The 18,118-nt window shown below is 47.3% G+C and overlaps 1 protein-coding gene across 6 annotated transcripts in view; it reads left to right on the forward strand.

Annotated features, from left to right (window-relative positions):
* ACACA (acetyl-CoA carboxylase alpha) overlaps positions 1-18,118 on the forward strand; it is a 1,199,721-nt gene that overhangs the window by 602,979 nt on the left and 578,624 nt on the right. For all 6 annotated transcript variants that reach the window (XR_013608606.1, XM_078679777.1, XM_078679779.1 and 3 more), the window contains 3 exons: positions 4,242-4,283; positions 7,586-7,801; positions 12,168-12,323. Coding sequence is in view for 5 of the 6 variants with exons in the window: in XM_078679777.1 (XP_078535903.1) it covers positions 4,242-4,283; positions 7,586-7,801; positions 12,168-12,323 (414 nt within the window). In the remaining variant the exon portion in view is untranslated. The remainder of the gene's footprint in view (positions 1-4,241; positions 4,284-7,585; positions 7,802-12,167; positions 12,324-18,118) is intronic.

The following is an 18,118-nucleotide window of genomic DNA, read 5'->3' on the forward strand; positions in this document are numbered from 1 at the left end:
AGGCTGTTAATGCGATTATTAGTATAATAATCAGCTATGATGATTTCATTTGTGGGTTTCCTCATTGCCTGGTTTGCGGGGTGTCTTGATTGGCTAATTTGGGCAAATTATTCTGTGCGTCTTGATGGCGGTTGGCTGATTACAACTCAGCAGGGGCATAATTCCCCTTCGAGGGCAGGATCACACTATCATTATATTTTTGGGTTATTGTTGAAGAGCGCTGAGACTCTGCCCGCGTGGCGTTGCACATTTCCCGCCATTCTGTTAGAATTCTCTCGGAATGAAGGGGCTCACGGCAGGAAGTGAGTGTTAATGAGACATGGACGGTTCAGGAGGTGCAGAGGACTTCAGGCACTTCAGTGCAGTGCAGGGCATCAACAAGGCAAGTTACGTCATTCGTTTGTACCTTATACCTCATTAGAGGGACAGAGCTCTTTGCATCTCGAGCTTGCTGCTGCTAGGGGGCGGTAGCTGTCAGCAGTGGCTACCCCCTCTGGTTCTTCTGCCTCTGACATTGGATGCAGAGCAGTGTTTCCCAAACTTTTAGAACCAAGAGCCACTTTTTGAGCCACAAACTTTCCAACCCACCTAGACAGTGCTTTAAATGGGGAAAAATAAGTGCAGGTTCTCATTAAAATAGGTGTGGGCGGGGCTAGGGGCGGGGCTAAGGGCAACATTTGATCGTACATAATGACTTCTGTACCAGTTGCAGCACATATTAAAGCACATAAGAAGTGTGTTTCTGTAAAAAAAAAAAAAGATTAACTCCTTACACAAGATAATAGTCATGATGGCACTTTCACCCGAATGGTCGCTCGCACCTGATTCACAGTGTAGGGTCTGTCTATAGACCCTGTCCTGTTAATCACAGCGTGACCCAATCCCGCTCAACCCCCTGCAGTTTGACCCATTCAAATGGGCGCTGCTGGAATCTTCGCCAGCAAATCTGCAAAAGGCTGCTTCAGCCGAGTTAATTACTAGCTTCTATGAAGCAGAGCGGCCTCTGCCCTGCTGGAAGAGAAACCTAACTTGAGCTTGCCGTGCTGTCGGTCACGGTACCGGTACTCTCCCTGGCTCCAGAGAAGTGCTGGTACTGATGGCAAAAAAATTCGGAAGCGCCGGTACTCATTACCGGCGAGGACCGGCCCATTTAAAGCACTGCACCTAGATTTCATAAACATGAGGCAGGCGACTTTTTTAGTATAACTAAAGTATTGTGATAGCGCTCTGTCATGTGCCGACCATACATTTTCGATTGAAATGGCCCATTAGGTTACTTCCAGTACGCGATCTAGCACACAGCTGACGCGGCTCTCGCAGGCTCCCGATTTCGGGGCTGCCGGGTTATTGACCCTTTCCCCACAACTCACGCCAAAACATTGGTTCGGGCGCACTCGGCAACTGAGGCTATTAATGTTTAGGCATTACTAATGTCCTGATGACGATCCCCATAATTCTATAGTGGGATCGAAACGCCGTCGACCTTTATGTAGCACCATATACAATTGAATATATACCACTTGTTATATCTCTGTAATGGTGTGATCTGAATTTCTGCCACATCTGTAACCGCAGGAGTCTGTAGCTTTTGCCTAAAAGCCCTTTTTTGTTTTTTATTTCTTCACTTTGCCAATTTGTAAGTGTCAGGGTACAGGCTTGTGCCCCACTACGAAGAATAGTTGAAGGAATTTTGTTTTTGATTTTCTTGAAAAGTAAAATATTGAGACCGCTGTACTGCTGGACATGTCACATCCAATATAGTACCCATTGTGCCTATATTTATCATTTTCAGATTATTTTATATGCATGGGACCACTGTTGTTTCAAAAATATGTTCCCCGAGGTCCTGTGCTGACTCGTCTGGGCGCCCTTGTTGACTTTGAATCACACTAGCTACACAGCCTACCTCTAAGCGCTTGCACCTCATCACACTGGTTGCAGAGCCTACCCCCTTTTCCCTCTCCACAATAACACTGATCTCTCTGGGTGTGTTCCCACTAATACTGCCTCATAAGCCTGGCTTTTTTGCAATATTTCATTTATCTCACTGGTTAGAGTCAGGCTTTTTGAGCTGTTTCCCATTTCACAGAATGTCAGTGCCTCTTCTACCATTTGCACATGTCGAGATGTGTTTCTCCAATTCCACTCACACTAGTGTGACACATCCAACGTTTTGCATAACTCATGAATAATGAGGTCCTCTAGCAGCAGTGGGGGTAATATGTCCTCTTCCTGTAGAATTGTTAGAGTCTCTGGTGTCTGTCACTGTTATAGATGTTTCACAGAACTTACAGGTTCACACATCTGACAGTAAAGCGATCAGTCAAGTTACACAAGTCTTACATGTGTCCTGAAGAGCTACAGTTCACACAGATCGCACAGGTGCACACCTCTGAGAGCAGAGGTGTACCTGGGTTTCAGAAACAGTACACGCTTAGGCATCTCAAAGCAAAACCTTTCTTCATCTTGCACAGGTCAAACAGGCTCTGCTCTCTGATAACAGACCTGTTCTTCAGGTTATAGAGTCCTTACAGGATCAGGCACCTGCTAGGAAAAGTAACCTTCATATTACAAAGAATTTACAGTCAAAAGCTCAGGAAAGCATCGCTACCTCTCAGTGTACAGAGATCTTACAGAACAAATATTAACCAGGTTACACAGATTTTATAGGCCCAGGGTCTATTTAGACAGCACCGCTATCCCTCAGGCTACAACCGTATTACAGGATCAGACATCTGACTGTTTATAGGCGCCAGAGATCATGTAGTCTTAGGCTTCAGAAAGCCGAGCTAGCTTTCATATAACAGAGATCTTGCAAGGCACGACCCTTGAGACCAGAGGTATTTTCAGAATGTTAATCTGGGAAAATATCGAGCACTAAGACTAAGTTGTTAGTAGCACCATCCTGAATATCTACTTTTAGGTCAGCAGAAACATGATCCAATTCAACGTATCTCGTTTAACTCCTAGTTTTATGTTTTTTTTGGAAAACCCATGGAACACGTTTCCAAAAAGCCACAGATACATTAGTTGGGATAGGGCAGTTCATCTTGGACAAACTTCATGAAAGTCCATCCAACGATTCTTGACCTAGGTGCAAAAGTTTTTATTCTGTGAGATTGAACATGGGGAAAATCAGTTTTACTTCCCCCTCCTCAATCTTTTTCCCCACTAAATAAATCTTCAGTGCATGTGGCTACATCAAACTTTACAAAACGTTTATGCAGTTAGGTTAAACACTACTAAAGTTACCCAAGAATCATAACATTTCCTATGATCTATGGGGGACTTTGATTCCGCCATTAAGACTCTGAATATGGTGTGAAGGCGGAGCAGCACACCTGGACTACCTATGAATTATTTATGCATGTGCAAGTGTTCAGGAGGCCTGATGGGGCAGGATGACAAACCTTGCCCCAAAGCATCCTAAGCCCTTAGCACGGCATGGAAGCTAAAATTCATTTGTTAAGTGTGGGAAGAGGCCTTGGGATTCTACCTGTTAATTGTGCCCCGGGGGATCCCCTGGAGGATGATCTAGCAACTAATTTACTACTTCATTTCAGGAATATTTGGAACAAGTGCAACTTTCCTTAAAGCATGTTATAATGTTTCTTCAGTTCTGTAACATTTTATGGAAAGTTACAAATACTACAAAGATGGTCATATATGGTTGATCTGTTGTAATTTAGTCTTTTAGCACAGAGGGTGCTGCTTAAGGTGGAAAACAAGGAATAGCATGTAAGGATTGTCAACAGTGTGAAATCAGCCATTTTGATCAACAGATTGGAGGGGTTTCAAAACTGAAGCAGTGTTCAAAGGAAGGGGTTAAAAACTAGAAGAGAGCTAGCTACAGGACAGAGTCTAATTAGGGTCTCTTGGTGTGACAATTACTGATACAACAAGCCTAGTACAGTAGACTGATGTCATATTGTTTGTGCATCAGTCTAGAATTGTAAGTCAGAACTGAACCATCATCGTTGTGAATACAGCTGTTTATGATACACTCGTGTAGGCCTAATTTTGTTTTTTATTTATTAGTTTTTCAAGAGAAGCATTTTCAATGTAATCAGTTTTACATGATCATTCACAACCGTACATCTAGAGATCTAATAATATTAATTGGTAATAGAATAGTTAAACTCATTGGTTACTGTACATACAGATACATGGGGTGTGGAAAAAAGCAGAAGTAAAAAAAAAACCAGCCTCTAAATATTTGCACGTGTGTTGTTGATTTTCAGAGAGAGTTCCCCAAGTTTTTCACCTTTCGAGCCAGAGACAAGGTAAGACTTCTTTAATTATTAATTGATTGTATTTTGGTGGCAGGAGTGATGATTGTGTGACAAGAACGGATGGGGAAATTATTTTTGTCTCATTGATTTTCCTCCTTTATTTCATTCCACTGTCCTGTGGAAAAGAATATTAATCTCGATAAGCAGGGAATAAGTGTGAAGTTTTCAAGACACTGCCAGTGCTTAATTTATAAAAAAAATAAAAAAAAATAAGTGCCGGAGCTCTCTTCGGGAGGCCACTGCAGCTTACACCACAGATTACCCCTGCCATGCTGCAAGTGAAAGTAACAACACAACTACTAGCGTGATGCTTCTACAAGTGTGACAGTTCGGACTATTTCAGGCCCCCAGGCTATAAGAATGGCTTAGGCGGCAGATAATAGTCAACTTTAATATATTTTAAATTAGCAATTAACTGTTGTAGTCATCTCTAAATTAGCCAGACAGCGCGAACTTGTGGCAGATTGCCACAAGCGCTGATGTTGAAAATTCACTGCTGGTTCCGAGCACCGGAAATTACCTGCTCAAATAAAGCACCGAACACTGCACCCAAGCTATATTGTGCATGCAGTGATGAAAAAATTAATGGATCAGATCTTTCATTTTTTTATCAATTACACAGCTTTTGTCCTCATCTGCACAGCTTAAAGCTGAAACATCAACTTTTCAGATTATACAGAAAGAAATGAAGGAAACCTGTCCCAGCCATCTCCACACCCATAAAAGATCATTAACACCCTGAAAACCACACTTTGCTTGAGAAAATCATGGTACTGTTATGACCTCCTTAGTTGACTCCATCTCACTCCCATAACCCATCCCCTTGTGCCACCATAACAGCACAGCCTCTGCCAACGACATTTCCTTCTGAAAAAATAGCGCAGCAGCGTTTGCACTCAATTGTCAAACTTATCAATTATTCAATAGAATCTATGACACAATATTCTAATGCATTGCGTGCAAAAGGTGAAAAGGTTCTGCTAGACCTTCAGGCTATGAACAAACAAGGGCATCCGGGAAGTTTCCCAGGAACCTAATGCACTGTAACAATCACTCTGATGAGTGTAAACAATAACTTTAAATGCAAAGAATTAATACATTAACATAACCTTAAGCAATAGTACACAATTGTGAACACTCTTGTTAACATTCAGTTAAATATCATAAACGTCAACATTCTGAGTTAGTTGCTCAATAGTTGTTTATTGAGAGTTTTCTATGAGCTTGTTGAATATTCACAAAGTCTCATGATGAGGAATCATTTTCAATTATATGTCCCAATGCATTTCGGGCTGAACAAACTGCCCTTCATCAGGGGAATCTGTGAAATAACGATAATGCATATTACTGAACAGTATTGGCAGTATTTATGAAATCTGCCCCCATTGAAGGAGTAGCCGTGTAAATACTGCCAATACTGTTCAGTAATATGCATTATCGTTATTTCACATGAGACTTTGTGAATATTCAACAAGCTCATAGAAAACTCTCAATAAACAACTATTGAGCAACTAACTCAGAATGTTGACGTTTATGATATTTAACTGAATGTTAACAAGAGAGGGAAACTTCCCGGATGCCCTTGTTTAACGACATTTCCTTCGACATCTCAAAATCACCTTCATCAGAAATACTCTGAAAAAGCCCCCCCACCCCCCCTCCTCCCTGCATAGTTCCCTTCCCTGCCACCGCTCTTCTCATCCTGGCTCCTCCCCCACACCGCCCCCCACAGTGGGCCTCACCCTATATTCCATTGCAGTGGCGGACGCAGGTTTTTGTACAGGGGTCGGACTGAAACAGTGCTTAGTGGTTCCTCGCCACAGAGTCACTAAAGATGTCTTTGTAGAAAAATATAATAATGCATGTGTTCCCTGTATTTTAAACGCATGCAGAAAAACTCGTGTGATAGTGTTTTTGACGTCACTGACAATGTCGTGAATATATGCCCTTTGACTTTAAAAAATACCGTCTTTTCTTCTAGTTTATGTAGCCTTTTTTAAATCTTTCTCGTTCTTCTGTTACTGTTTCCACACTACCTATATCTATGTATTCCTCTGAAATGCCCATGCCATCCTTCCAAAGACATCAATACAGTCTTGGTATTGTGAATTTTAGATTTTTTGTTTATTATTCTGTCAAGTGTCTTCAATAGGAAGTCACAAGATGTCACCAATGGGCACACATTTACTGGGTATTCCTCTCTCCTCTCAATTCGTGGTGTCCCAGGCACCCTTGTTTTCCCACATCGCCTGCGTGTGTTTCTGAGTGTTTTGGCCAAAGGGATACTACTCTGTGCTTTCATACACATCTACTGCTGCTAAACCCCTTATGCCTTCTCTGTACTACCTTTTACCTATCATCACTGTGCTCTCTCCTTCTCTGTGCCCCGTACCCACTCTTTGTCCTGGCCCCCTTCTCTCCATCCAGCTAGCATCCCTGCAGCAGTGAGGTGTTAGTGACTGAACAGAAAGGAAATTTGTTAACACCTCCCTTCAGAGAGATCCAAAACTCCTTTTAATACCCTAGTTCTGAGCAACCTTAAATACTTCAGCAACTTCTGAGTTGGTCTCCTGCAGTATTCCTTCTGCTCCTTACTAATACACTGCCATATGCACACCCACTTCCCCTTACCCACACCAAGCTTGGCTCTGTGTCTGACTGTCAGATATAGGTTACGGCATCAACCCTGGGTCTCAAGGTATTAAAGTGCACCTCTCTGCCCTACCACATCAAAACCTCTCATGCCACATCCCTTTATGCTGACATCTATAATCTCCCTATCAAAACCACCCAGCACCTCACCCAGGTTTAGGCCCTTCTAGCCTCTTTCACCCCTGCACTGGAGTTTCAACCCTAGAGTGCACTGGGGCTCTGGCCTTTGTGCGTGTTTTTAAGCCTGCCCTCAAAGCCCACTCCTCAGGTGTGAGGACCTTCACGACTGACAACCTTTCCTCACTTCTCCTGGACCTCACTCTCTTGTCCACTCATAGTATGTTTACTTTAATGTAGATATAAACTTTCTATTTCTGTCTTGTGTATTGAACGGTCATTACCCAAGCGCCCTGTATCACCAACCAGTGTCTCATCAGCATTCCCATGTCACTGTCATCCTCCATTGGTGTAATGTACCCCCCCCCCCGCTCTTTTGTGCAGCAGTCTTGTTTGACATTCTGAAGCTTTTTATAAATACAAACACAACTCTCTACTGCAATGTAAATCGCTTCATAGTGTATTGCGCTGATACCATTTGTGTTTCACTGTGTGCCCCGGTTGTCTCTCTGCCCACACCCCAGTTTTTGGAAGACCGGATTTACCGTCACCTGGAGCCGGCGCTGGCTTTCCAGCTGGAGCTGAACCGGATGCGAAATTTCGATCTCACCGCCATTCCCTGCTCCAATCACAAAATGCACCTGTACCTCGGGGCGGCAAAAGTTGAAGTGGGCACAGAGGTGACAGACTACCGGTTCTTTGTGCGTGCCATCATCAGGCATTCGGATCTTGTGACGAAGGTAGGTAGAACATCTGTTTTATGATAGATATTGGCTTTGGCTAAATGGAAAAGACGAGATTATAAAGTGTACTCTGTACTCTAAAACACCATTTAACAGATATAATCATGTATTCTTATAGAAGAACGTTGATCTTAGAAAGAAGGGATTCTATTATATTCTGCTCAGTTTCAAATGTTTCCAAGTCCAGAGAAAGCTGTAGTGGACCTTTGTGTAATTGTTGTTTTAGACCTTTCATGGTGATGTGTTGTTTAATCTAATCAAGAAACGGGAGAAATGCAAAGGAGTCTGGAAGACTGAGACTGTTGTATCTGTGGGATATAGCGGTACTGTACATGATGCAAAAATTAAGTGCTTTGGTTTTTCACTCTCATGCCCCTTTGCTTTGTCGAAGGTGCAGTGGGAGTTGCTGAAGTACATTTGAGGCCATTAGATGCAGTGGGAGTCGCTGAAGTACATTTGAGGCCATTAGATGCAGTGGGAGTTGCTGGAGTACCTTTGATGCCTTTAGATGCAGTGGGAGTTGCCGGTGTACCTTTGAGGCCATTAGATGCAGTGGGAGTTGCTGGAGTACCTTTGAGGCCATTAGATGCAGTGGGAGTTGCTGGAGTACCTTTGATGCCTTTAGATGCAGTGGGAGTTGCCAGAGTACCTTTGAGGCCATTAGATGCAGTGGGAGTTGCTGGAGTACCTTTGATGCCTTTAGATGCAGTGGGAGTTGCCAGAGTACCTTTGAGGGCATTAGATGCAGTGGGAGTTGCCGGAGTACCTTTAAGGCCATTAGATGCAGTGGGAGTTGCAGGAGTACCTTTGAGGCTATTAGATGCAGTGGGAGTTGCCGGAGTACCTTTGAGGCCATTAGATGCAGTGGGAGTTGCCGGAGTACCTTTGAGGCCATTAGATGCAGTGGGAGTTGCCAGAGTATCTTTGAGGCCATTAGATGCAGTGGGAGTTGCAGGAGTACCTTTGAGGCTATTAGATGCAGTGGGAGTTGCCGGAGTACCTTTGAGGGCATTAGATGCAGTGGGAGTTGCCAGAGTACCTTTGAGGCCATTAGATGCAGTGGGAGTTGCTGGAGTACCTTTGATGCCTTTAGATGCAGTGGGAGTTGCCAGAGTACCTTTGAGGGCATTAGATGCAGTGGGAGTTGCCGGAGTACCTTTAAGGCCATTAGATGCAGTGGGAGTTGCAGGAGTACCTTTGAGGCTATTAGATGCAGTGGGAGTTGCCGGAGTACCTTTGAGGCCATTAGATGCAGTGGGAGTTGCCAGAGTACCTTTGAGGCCATTAGATGCAGTGGGAGTTGCCAGAGTACCTTTGATGCCTTTAGATGCAGTGGGAGTTGCCAGAGTACCTTTGAGGCCATTAGATGCAGTGGGAGTTGCCAGAGTACCTTTGAGGCCATTAGATGCAGTGGGAGTTGCCAGAGTACCTTTGATGCCTTTAGATGCAGTGGGAGTTGCCGGAGTACCTTTGAGGCCATTAGATGCAGTGGGAGTTGCCAGAGTACCTTTGAGGCCATTAGATGCAGTGGGAGTTGCCAGAGTACCTTTGATGCCTTTAGATGCAGTGGGAGTTGCCGGAGTACCTTTGATGCCATTAGATGCAGTGGGAGTTGCTGGAGTACCTTTGAGGCCATTAGATGCAGTGGGAGTTGCCAGAGTACCTTTGAGGCCGTTAGATGCAGTGGGAGTTGCCGGAGTACCTTTGAGGGCATTAGATGCAGTGGGAGTTGCCAGAGTACCTTTGAGGCCATTAGATGCAGTGGGAGTTGCTGGAGTACCTTTGATGCCTTTAGATGCAGTGGGAGTTGCCAGAGTACCTTTGAGGGCATTAGATGCAGTGGGAGTTGCCGGAGTACCTTTAAGGCCATTAGATGCAGTGGGAGTTGCAGGAGTACCTTTGAGGCTATTAGATGCAGTGGGAGTTGCCGGAGTACCTTTGAGGCCATTAGATGCAGTGGGAGTTGCCAGAGTACCTTTGAGGCCATTAGATGCAGTGGGAGTTGCCAGAGTACCTTTGATGCCTTTAGATGCAGTGGGAGTTGCCAGAGTACCTTTGAGGCCATTAGATGCAGTGGGAGTTGCCAGAGTACCTTTGAGGCCATTAGATGCAGTGGGAGTTGCCAGAGTACCTTTGATGCCTTTAGATGCAGTGGGAGTTGCCGGAGTACCTTTGAGGCCATTAGATGCAGTGGGAGTTGCCAGAGTACCTTTGAGGCCATTAGATGCAGTGGGAGTTGCCAGAGTACCTTTGATGCCTTTAGATGCAGTGGGAGTTGCCGGAGTACCTTTGAGGCCATTAGATGCAGTGGGAGTTGCTGGAGTACCTTTGAGGCCATTAGATGCAGTGGGAGTTGCCAGAGTACCTTTGAGGTCGTTAGATGCAGTGGGAGTTGCCGGAGTACCTTTGAGGGCATTAGATGCAGTGGGAGTTGCAGGAGTAGCTTTGACACCAGTAGATGCAGTGGGAGTTGCAGGAGTACCTTTGACACCAGTAGATGCAGTGGGAGTTGGCGGAGTACACCCGGATGCTGTTGAGAAACTTAAGCAAGCGTCAGGGCTGGGCCTTCAGCACTGCAGTAATCAATGGGTGCTCTGGCATGGTCTCACTCACTTTTCAGTAAGGTCCTAAAGACCTGGCTCTTCACTACTTAATTGTTAGGTTCCCTTCTGTGCCTCTTGCGACCACTGGCTCTATCCGCAGCGCCTTGATGCCTTTGGGCAAAGTTTGCGCTTTATAAGACTAATATTCATTCATTCATTCATTCAAATGGCAGAAAGGAGGGGTGTGGTGTATCCATCGACAAAGAGTTGCAGGAAAAATTGGAGCCCGATTCACAGCGCTTTTCTATCCACAGTATCATCTGCTCCCCTTACTTCTCCCTTTGGCACCGTGTTACTACTCTTCCTGCTACTAATGTTAGGGGTCATGGATGCAAAGGCAGGAATAGATAAGAGTAGTGCACTAAGAGCTTTGTTTACTGTGTTTAGTTTACACTCCTTGTCGCTCCATTAGCCCATCAGCAGCTGCTAATAATCTGTCGGGGGCAGGCTTTGAATAAAAGGGGCAGCCTGGTTGTCATTGAGGGTCAAAGGGTGTGTGATGTCACTTCTGCTACTTCTGGCAGTTTGATAATACAACATCCATATCTTACGTCTGACTTATTTCTAAATTTCCAATGCAAAGACGCACTTAGGGGAAAAAAGTGTTACGTTTGGCTGAAATTGTTTAAGACAAAGCTACATTATTGGTAGTTTTTGCCTACTCACCTGTCATCTAATAGATACTTACTACAGTCGAAGTTGGATGTTGGACACATTATTGTCCTTGGAAGATGGCCCGGAAACAAAAGGATGTTTAAAACCTGCACTGGGAAGTGACATTTTTATTTTGGTGTGATGTGTAGTTGTTTGCAGAAAGTTGTTACCTGGGTTGGGTTATGATCCCTGTAATCAATCAATCAATCAATGACACTTGTAGAGCGCGCTACATACCCGTGGGGTCTCAAGGCGCTTGGGGGAGGGGGGGGTGCCGCTACTGCTCGAACAGCCAGGTCTTCAGCTTCTTCCTGAAGGAGAGGTGGTCTTGGGTCAGGCGCAGGTCGGTCGGGAGGGAGTTCCAGGTCTTGGCGGCCAGGTAGGAGAAGGACCTTCCTCCTGTAGTCGCTCTTCGGATGCGGGGGACGGTGGCGAGGGCGTGGTTGGCTGACCGGAGGTGGCGTTTGGGAGCGTAGAAGTTGATCCGGCTGTTGAGGTAGCTCGGGCCTTGGTCGTGTAGGGCTTTGTGTGCGTGGGTGAGGAGGCGGAAGGTGATTCTTTTGTTGACGGGGAGCCAGTGAAGGTCTCTCAGATGTCCGGAGATGTGGCTGTGTCGTGGGATGTCGAGGACGAGTCTGGCTGAGGCGTTCTGGATCCGCTGGAGTCTCTTCTGGAGCTTGGCGGTGGTACCGGCGTAGAGGGCGTTGCCGTAGTCCAGTCGGCTAGTGACGAGGGCCTGGGTGACGGTCTTCCTGGTCTCGGTGGGGATCCACCAGAAGATCTTCCGTAGCATGCGTAGGATGTTGAAGCACGCCGAGGAGACGTTGTTGACTTGCCTGGTCATGGAGAGGGAGGAGTCCAGGATGAAGCCCGATATCAGAATGTTCTCTCCCCTTTGCTCTCAGTGCCCTTCCCCTTCTGCAATTGTCATTATTTTAGTTATTGTTTTGGATTTTAATAAAACACACTGATGCCTCCTTAGATTTTATTGTAAATAGAACCACTGTTCAGTAACTAAAATAATGTTGTCTCTGTTGTCCTGAATAGATGTAAGTTTAGTTCTAAGCAACCTTTAAATTGTTGTTCACTGATGTACATTTCCACAGGAAGCCTCCTTTGAATATCTCCAGAATGAAGGGGAGCGCCTGCTCCTTGAAGCCATGGATGAGCTGGAGGTGGCCTTCAACAACACCAATGTCCGCACTGACTGCAACCACATCTTCCTCAACTTTGTGCCGACCGTCATCATGGATCCGTCTAAGGTGCGTCTTCTGCAGTGAGCGGGTCTAGGCATGAGTTCCTCCACACCAGCTATGCAGCCGCAGGCTTAGCATGAGACCATATGTGATGCATGATCTGTGTACCAAAGCATTAAGATGGCATCACTGCAGACAGTATCTACCACTGGCAAGTGAAATGTGCAAGATTAGTATGAGATATGGATGGAATTACAGATTGCTACACAGAAGAATGCGCAAACAGTAAACTTTAAAATGACTGGCATTCTCTACCCGTTTTAAAATTGGAGTTAAATGTTGATGGGATTGGTGCAAAGTCCACACATTTTGCGATATGCCAGCGATATCTGATATCTTATATAGCCAATTAATTGCCAGAGCAGGGCTACATGGATCACTGACAGATTGGGGAGGTTTTAAGTTATCATAAACTTTGTGACCCAGGCCGGATTGTTTTGTCGGCGGGTGGTCCTGTTAATGCCAAAGGGTGCTCCAGGGAAAGCTGGGATGGAACAGAAATTCTAACATGGAGATTTCTCTACTTAAAGCTGATAAGATCTAAATTTGATAAAAGACAAAGAGATGGATTTCATATGCAATCAACTTCAGTTGGACTCCCAGCAGTGATCTGCTTCATAAAGGGAGTGTATGATATAACTTTTAAAGTAATGGTATTCTCTCAAGTGCTGCCTGATTTTGCTTAAACTTGAACTAATTTGGAGGCTCAACTTCAACTCCATCTGAATGGTACACGAAGGTGAAGAACTACAGCCACTCTCCCCGACACCCTGGATATTAATTGTTAAGCCAGAAGAAATGAACAAGGTGCATTTCAAGGGTAACCCTCAGACAAAAGAGTGAAAAAGGTAGTGAAAGGGGGCTCCAACCAAAAATGTAGTATAAACTTTACTTCACCCTCCTATAATGAATTCCACCAGTGTGTGGATCTGCAATCTTTCCTGTTACATGTGAAGGAAATCACAAAGAGGAAAACATAAAGTGACGGGTGAATTGCTTGAATTGATCTCAGTGATGATTACTCTGGACTACAATCCGGTCCATCCTTTTTTGTCCATCGTGTCCCCTCAGACCGGATCCAGCCAGATGCAACTCAGCCTTGATCCTGCTCCAGTAGAAACATTCCCGCTTGAACTGCTATGTCCGGAACCTTCTGAATGAGAGCAAGCAACCCCAGACCATAGTACCCAGATCCCCCAGCTTGCTACCCGCCTCCCCCCAAGGAACCAGAAACCCACATATAATCAACACAGAGATTTGGGTGGGTGTAAAACGGCCATGTTTATTAGCAACAATTCATAAACATTACAAAGCAATGGTTATGCATACTTAAAATCACAAAAAACACTTTTAATATTGACCTACACGATCTTCTCTAAGATTCTTGCCCCCCAGCACTAAGGGGGGCCTCTGACTCGCATCTCCCGTGCTGAGCCTCCCACGCAAGGTGCAACCCACCTGCGCCCTTGAGTGACGGGCCCCACCTCTGTTCCTTGTCCGCCATCTCCGGGGCCCACCCCCCGGCCACCAGGCTGCCCAGGAACCCAGGAGGCTCGTAACCTGTCGCCCTAGCCGCCCCAGCCGGTGGCCACCTTTTCCCAGCAGAGAGCTTACCGTCTCCCCCCTCAGTGCTGGCCTAGGGAATACGCAAGGCGGACTCCCGTCCATTCTGTAAGTCAATGTCACTGTTTGCAGGTCTCTTCACCGCAACACGCCCCCTCAAACCACTGAGCTAAGGGACGGGTGGGAGTTCAAACTTAGACTAGGGAAAGTGAGGGGGACGACGCCAGCAGCAAGCTCAGCCGGTCAGCAACAGGAGAGGACATAGAGACCGGGGCCACAGCAAACAGGAACCTAAATAGCCCAGGTCTCCGCCCTCTCCCACTCCGGAAACGCGTCACTCTTGCCCCGGAAGTACTTAGGGGCCGGTCGCCTATTGGGCTAGCCGGCCGCCCACAAATTACAGGGCGGGGCGGGGGCCGGGTCCTAAGAGTGCGCTCCTTTAAATTTGCACTTGGCATAGTACCCGGATCCCCCAGCCTGTTCCCCGCCTCCCCCCAAGGAACCAGAAACCCACATATAATCAACACAGAGATTTGGGTGGGTGTAAACAACAATTTATAAACATGACAAAGCAATGGTTATGCATACTTAAAATCACAAAAAACACTTTTAATATTGACCTACACGATCTTCTCTAAGATTCTTGCCCCCCAGCATTAAGGGGGGCCTCTGACTCGCATCTCCTGTGCTGAGCCTCCCACGCAAGGTGCAACCCACCTGCGCCCTTGAGTGATGGGCCCCACCTCTGTTCCTTGTCCGCCATCTCCGGGGCCCACCCCCCGGCCACCAGGCTGCCCAGGAACCCAGGAGGCTCGTAACCTGTCGCCCTAGCCTCCCCAGCCGGTGGCCACCTTTTCCCAGCGGAGAGCTTACCGTCTATCCCCTCAGTGCTCCCCTAGGGAGTACGCAAGGCGGACTCCCGTCCATTCTGTAAGTCAATGTCACTGTTCGCAGGTCTCTTCACCGCCACAAGGGTGGCCCGGGCCCTCAGGTCCGTCACCTTCCCCACCTGCGTTCTGCACGAAGGACCATAAGCCCCTGATCCAAATATATGTGCCTATGTCCGACAAATGCACTCCATCGTGATGATACATTGCTTCTCCTGAGATCATTCTGTGCGGAATGTGACTCAAGCGGCCCTTCACTGATCACAACTTGGCCAATTCCCCATTGAGCCACCTCACCGACACATTCAAAGATCTAGCCCGCACTCCGGGGCCCCATGTCATGCGTGGTATCATGCATAACCAGGCAATTCTGGCCAAAGGAAAAACTCGCCCTAACCAAGCAAACTCCGTCAGTAATGCTTCCTTGACTGCCAGCCGTCCCCGGTCCACCATGTCGTTCCCTCCCAAGTGGATGATGATCCAATCCGGGGTCCTCTGCCCCTCCTGCTCTCTTGTCTCCTCCACGAGCCATCGTAGGTGCCGAATTTGCATGCCCCCGACGCCCCGCCAAAGGAACTCCGTCCCACTTAAGCCCGCTGGCTTCTCCACTCGTTGCTGCTGCAACCGCACCGTAGCACGACGCACGAACGAGTGCCCCAATACCCACACCACCTTTGCGGGCATACTAGTGAACAGGAGAGAAATGGAAAAGTCAAACACAGTCATTGACAGATTATCAGCGTTCAGTCACAACAGCTCGGGCCTTATGTACCTCTTGAAACAATCAGACGACCAGTGCCCCACCCCTTTCACCGCGTTGGTTGGCAAGCCCGCCCCTGCTGCTAAGGTCGCGGCCCCAATTCTGAATGAGTGTGATGAGTACCCAGAAGCCCCTAATCCTAGCTCTGTTAAAGCCAACCCAAAAACCGCCTTAAAATGGTATTGAGAAAGACATTCGCCCTGTTCATGTATGAACAAGGCCGACCCTCCCTCCGCTGGGTGTAGTGCCAAATACGCTCGCATTCAGGTGACAGGACAGGCAATAATGCTGGGCGCTGGGCTTAGCTTTACAGTGGCCCCCTTACCCCCTTGGTCGGTTTTGGACCTTCTCAAAGTCACTTCCAAGCCCCCCGGGGATAATCTGGTGTCCCTGAATTGTAAGCCCCTCCCCTGATCAGACCTGGAAGACCCTACAATTTCGCACAGCCGTAAGACTCCATAAAAGGCCAATGTAAACACCGCCCCAAACAGTACGCACTCGAAGTGTGAACTGCAAATCGTGGGAAGGGATACTAAGATGTTAGACAGGGTTGCAATATCCAGTGGTCTCCGGCAATCACGTCTGGGCCCCTCCAATTTGGCCCACCCCGCCAAAGCCTTCCTTACCACAAAAGAGGCGCCAGGGTCGCACTCCTCCGCTAGTTTAGCAAAGAAACCTATTGCCGTCAAGTGGGCCCTAGCATAAGACACTGCCCTGCCCTGATCCTTCATGCCTTGTAGAAAACCATATTTCGCTTCAGGAGAAAACAATTTAGGCATACCCGCCTCCTGCACAAATAACCTGTAAGAATTAAAATGCTGTTGGTACGATCTCCTGGTGCGATCGTTCAGAGAGGCACAGTGATGTAGGGAACCCTGTCATCTGTTCCTCTGCTTGCGGGTGGAATCTCCGGAAGTCCTGTAACTTGGAATGAGACAGAGCATCAGCAGCGTGATTGTCAACCCCAGGTATATGTGCAGCCTTGAACGTTAAATTCAGCCTCAACCATTCCAACACCAAGTGCTTCAACAATCTCAACACATGTCTGCAAGTAGCCCCTTGCCTGTTGATGGCCTCCCCAACTGCCATATTGTCAGACCAAAACACCACTGACCTATTCCTGAAGCGGTCTGCCCACAGTGATACTGCCACTACAATTGGGAAGAGTTCCAAGAAAGCTATATTCCTAGTTAAGCCGCTCTCATGCCACTCTGCTGGCCATTCCGCCCGCACCAGGCTGGCCCCAAAATGGCGCCAAAGCCGATGCTGCCAGCCGAGTCCGTAAACAGGCCCAGTTCTGCACTAGACACTTGGGGGGCAGGCCACACTACTTTCCCATTGAAATCACTCTGGAAATTGTGCCACACCTTGAGGTCCTCCCTAACCTCGGCCCTAAGGCGCACGCGATGGTGCTTCTGTGTCAGCCCGACCATCGCCTTAGCAATTGACCTTGAAAATTTGCGCCGCATGGGAATGATCCTAAGAGCGAAGTTGAGCTGTCCCACCAGTACCTGTAACTGATGCAGAGTAACTTTAGGTCCTGCCAGGGCGGCGTCAATAGCCTGGCAGAAAGCCTGAACCTTGTCGTGTGGCAGTCTACACTCCCCTGCCACCGTGTCAATCTCAATTCCTAAAAAGGACATGCATGTATCTGGGCCTACCGTCTTGCATGGCGCCAGGGGGACCCTAAACTCCTGAAACATGGCCACTAGGTCCCCCAAGGCCTGGGCACAAGCCCCTCAGGCGGCCGGACCCATTACCATGAAATCATCCAAATAGTGCACCACCTCCTTGTAACCAGTCCTGTGTGTGTACACCCATTGCAGCATGGAACTGAAAGTCTCAAAGTACTTGCAAGAAACCGCACACCCCATTTGCATACACATGTCTTAGTAGAATTGGTGGTTCAGCTGGAAGCCCAACAGATGGTAATCCCCGGTGTGTACAGGTAAAAGGCGAAAAGCTGATTCAATATCTGTCTTCGCCATGATAGCCCTGGGTCCTAAGTCCCTTAACTTCTGTAGAGCGGCATCAAAGGAAGAGTAAGTTACTGAACACACCGCAGGATCAATGGCGTCATTTACTGACGCCCCCCTGGGTGCCGAGAGGTTGTGGATCATCCTAAACTGTCCTGGTTCTTTCTTAGGTACCACCCCCAGAGGAGAACATACATATCCTTCCAATGGGGGGGCTGGGAAAGGGCCGGCAACCCGGCCCAGAGCCCGCTCCTTCTCTACTTTTTGTGCCACTACTGTGGGATGCATGCGTGCTGAAAGCAGATTATTACATTGACTGGAGACACTCCCAGAGCTGGGATGCGAAACCCCTCAGAAAAACCTTGATAGAGTACCTTGGCCGCTGCCCTGTCCGGATACTGATTGAGCCAAAAAATCAGTTTCCCAATGTCCACAGGCGTGGGCAGCTTAAGGCTGCGTGGGCTTGTTCTCTCTGCCTCCAGCCCCCCCTGCTCCTTGGATTTCTTGATGCATTTAAACTCTGGATGAGAGGAGTGGCCACAAAATGAACAGGCGTGTCTAAATCTGCACTGCGGGGTGGGCCAGGTGCACACCTTCTTATTGAATGCCCAGCAC

This window comes from Lissotriton helveticus, chromosome 3_1 (assembly GCF_964261635.1).
Source record: "Lissotriton helveticus chromosome 3_1, aLisHel1.1, whole genome shotgun sequence".
NCBI classification, from domain to species: domain Eukaryota; kingdom Metazoa; phylum Chordata; class Amphibia; order Caudata; family Salamandridae; genus Lissotriton; species Lissotriton helveticus.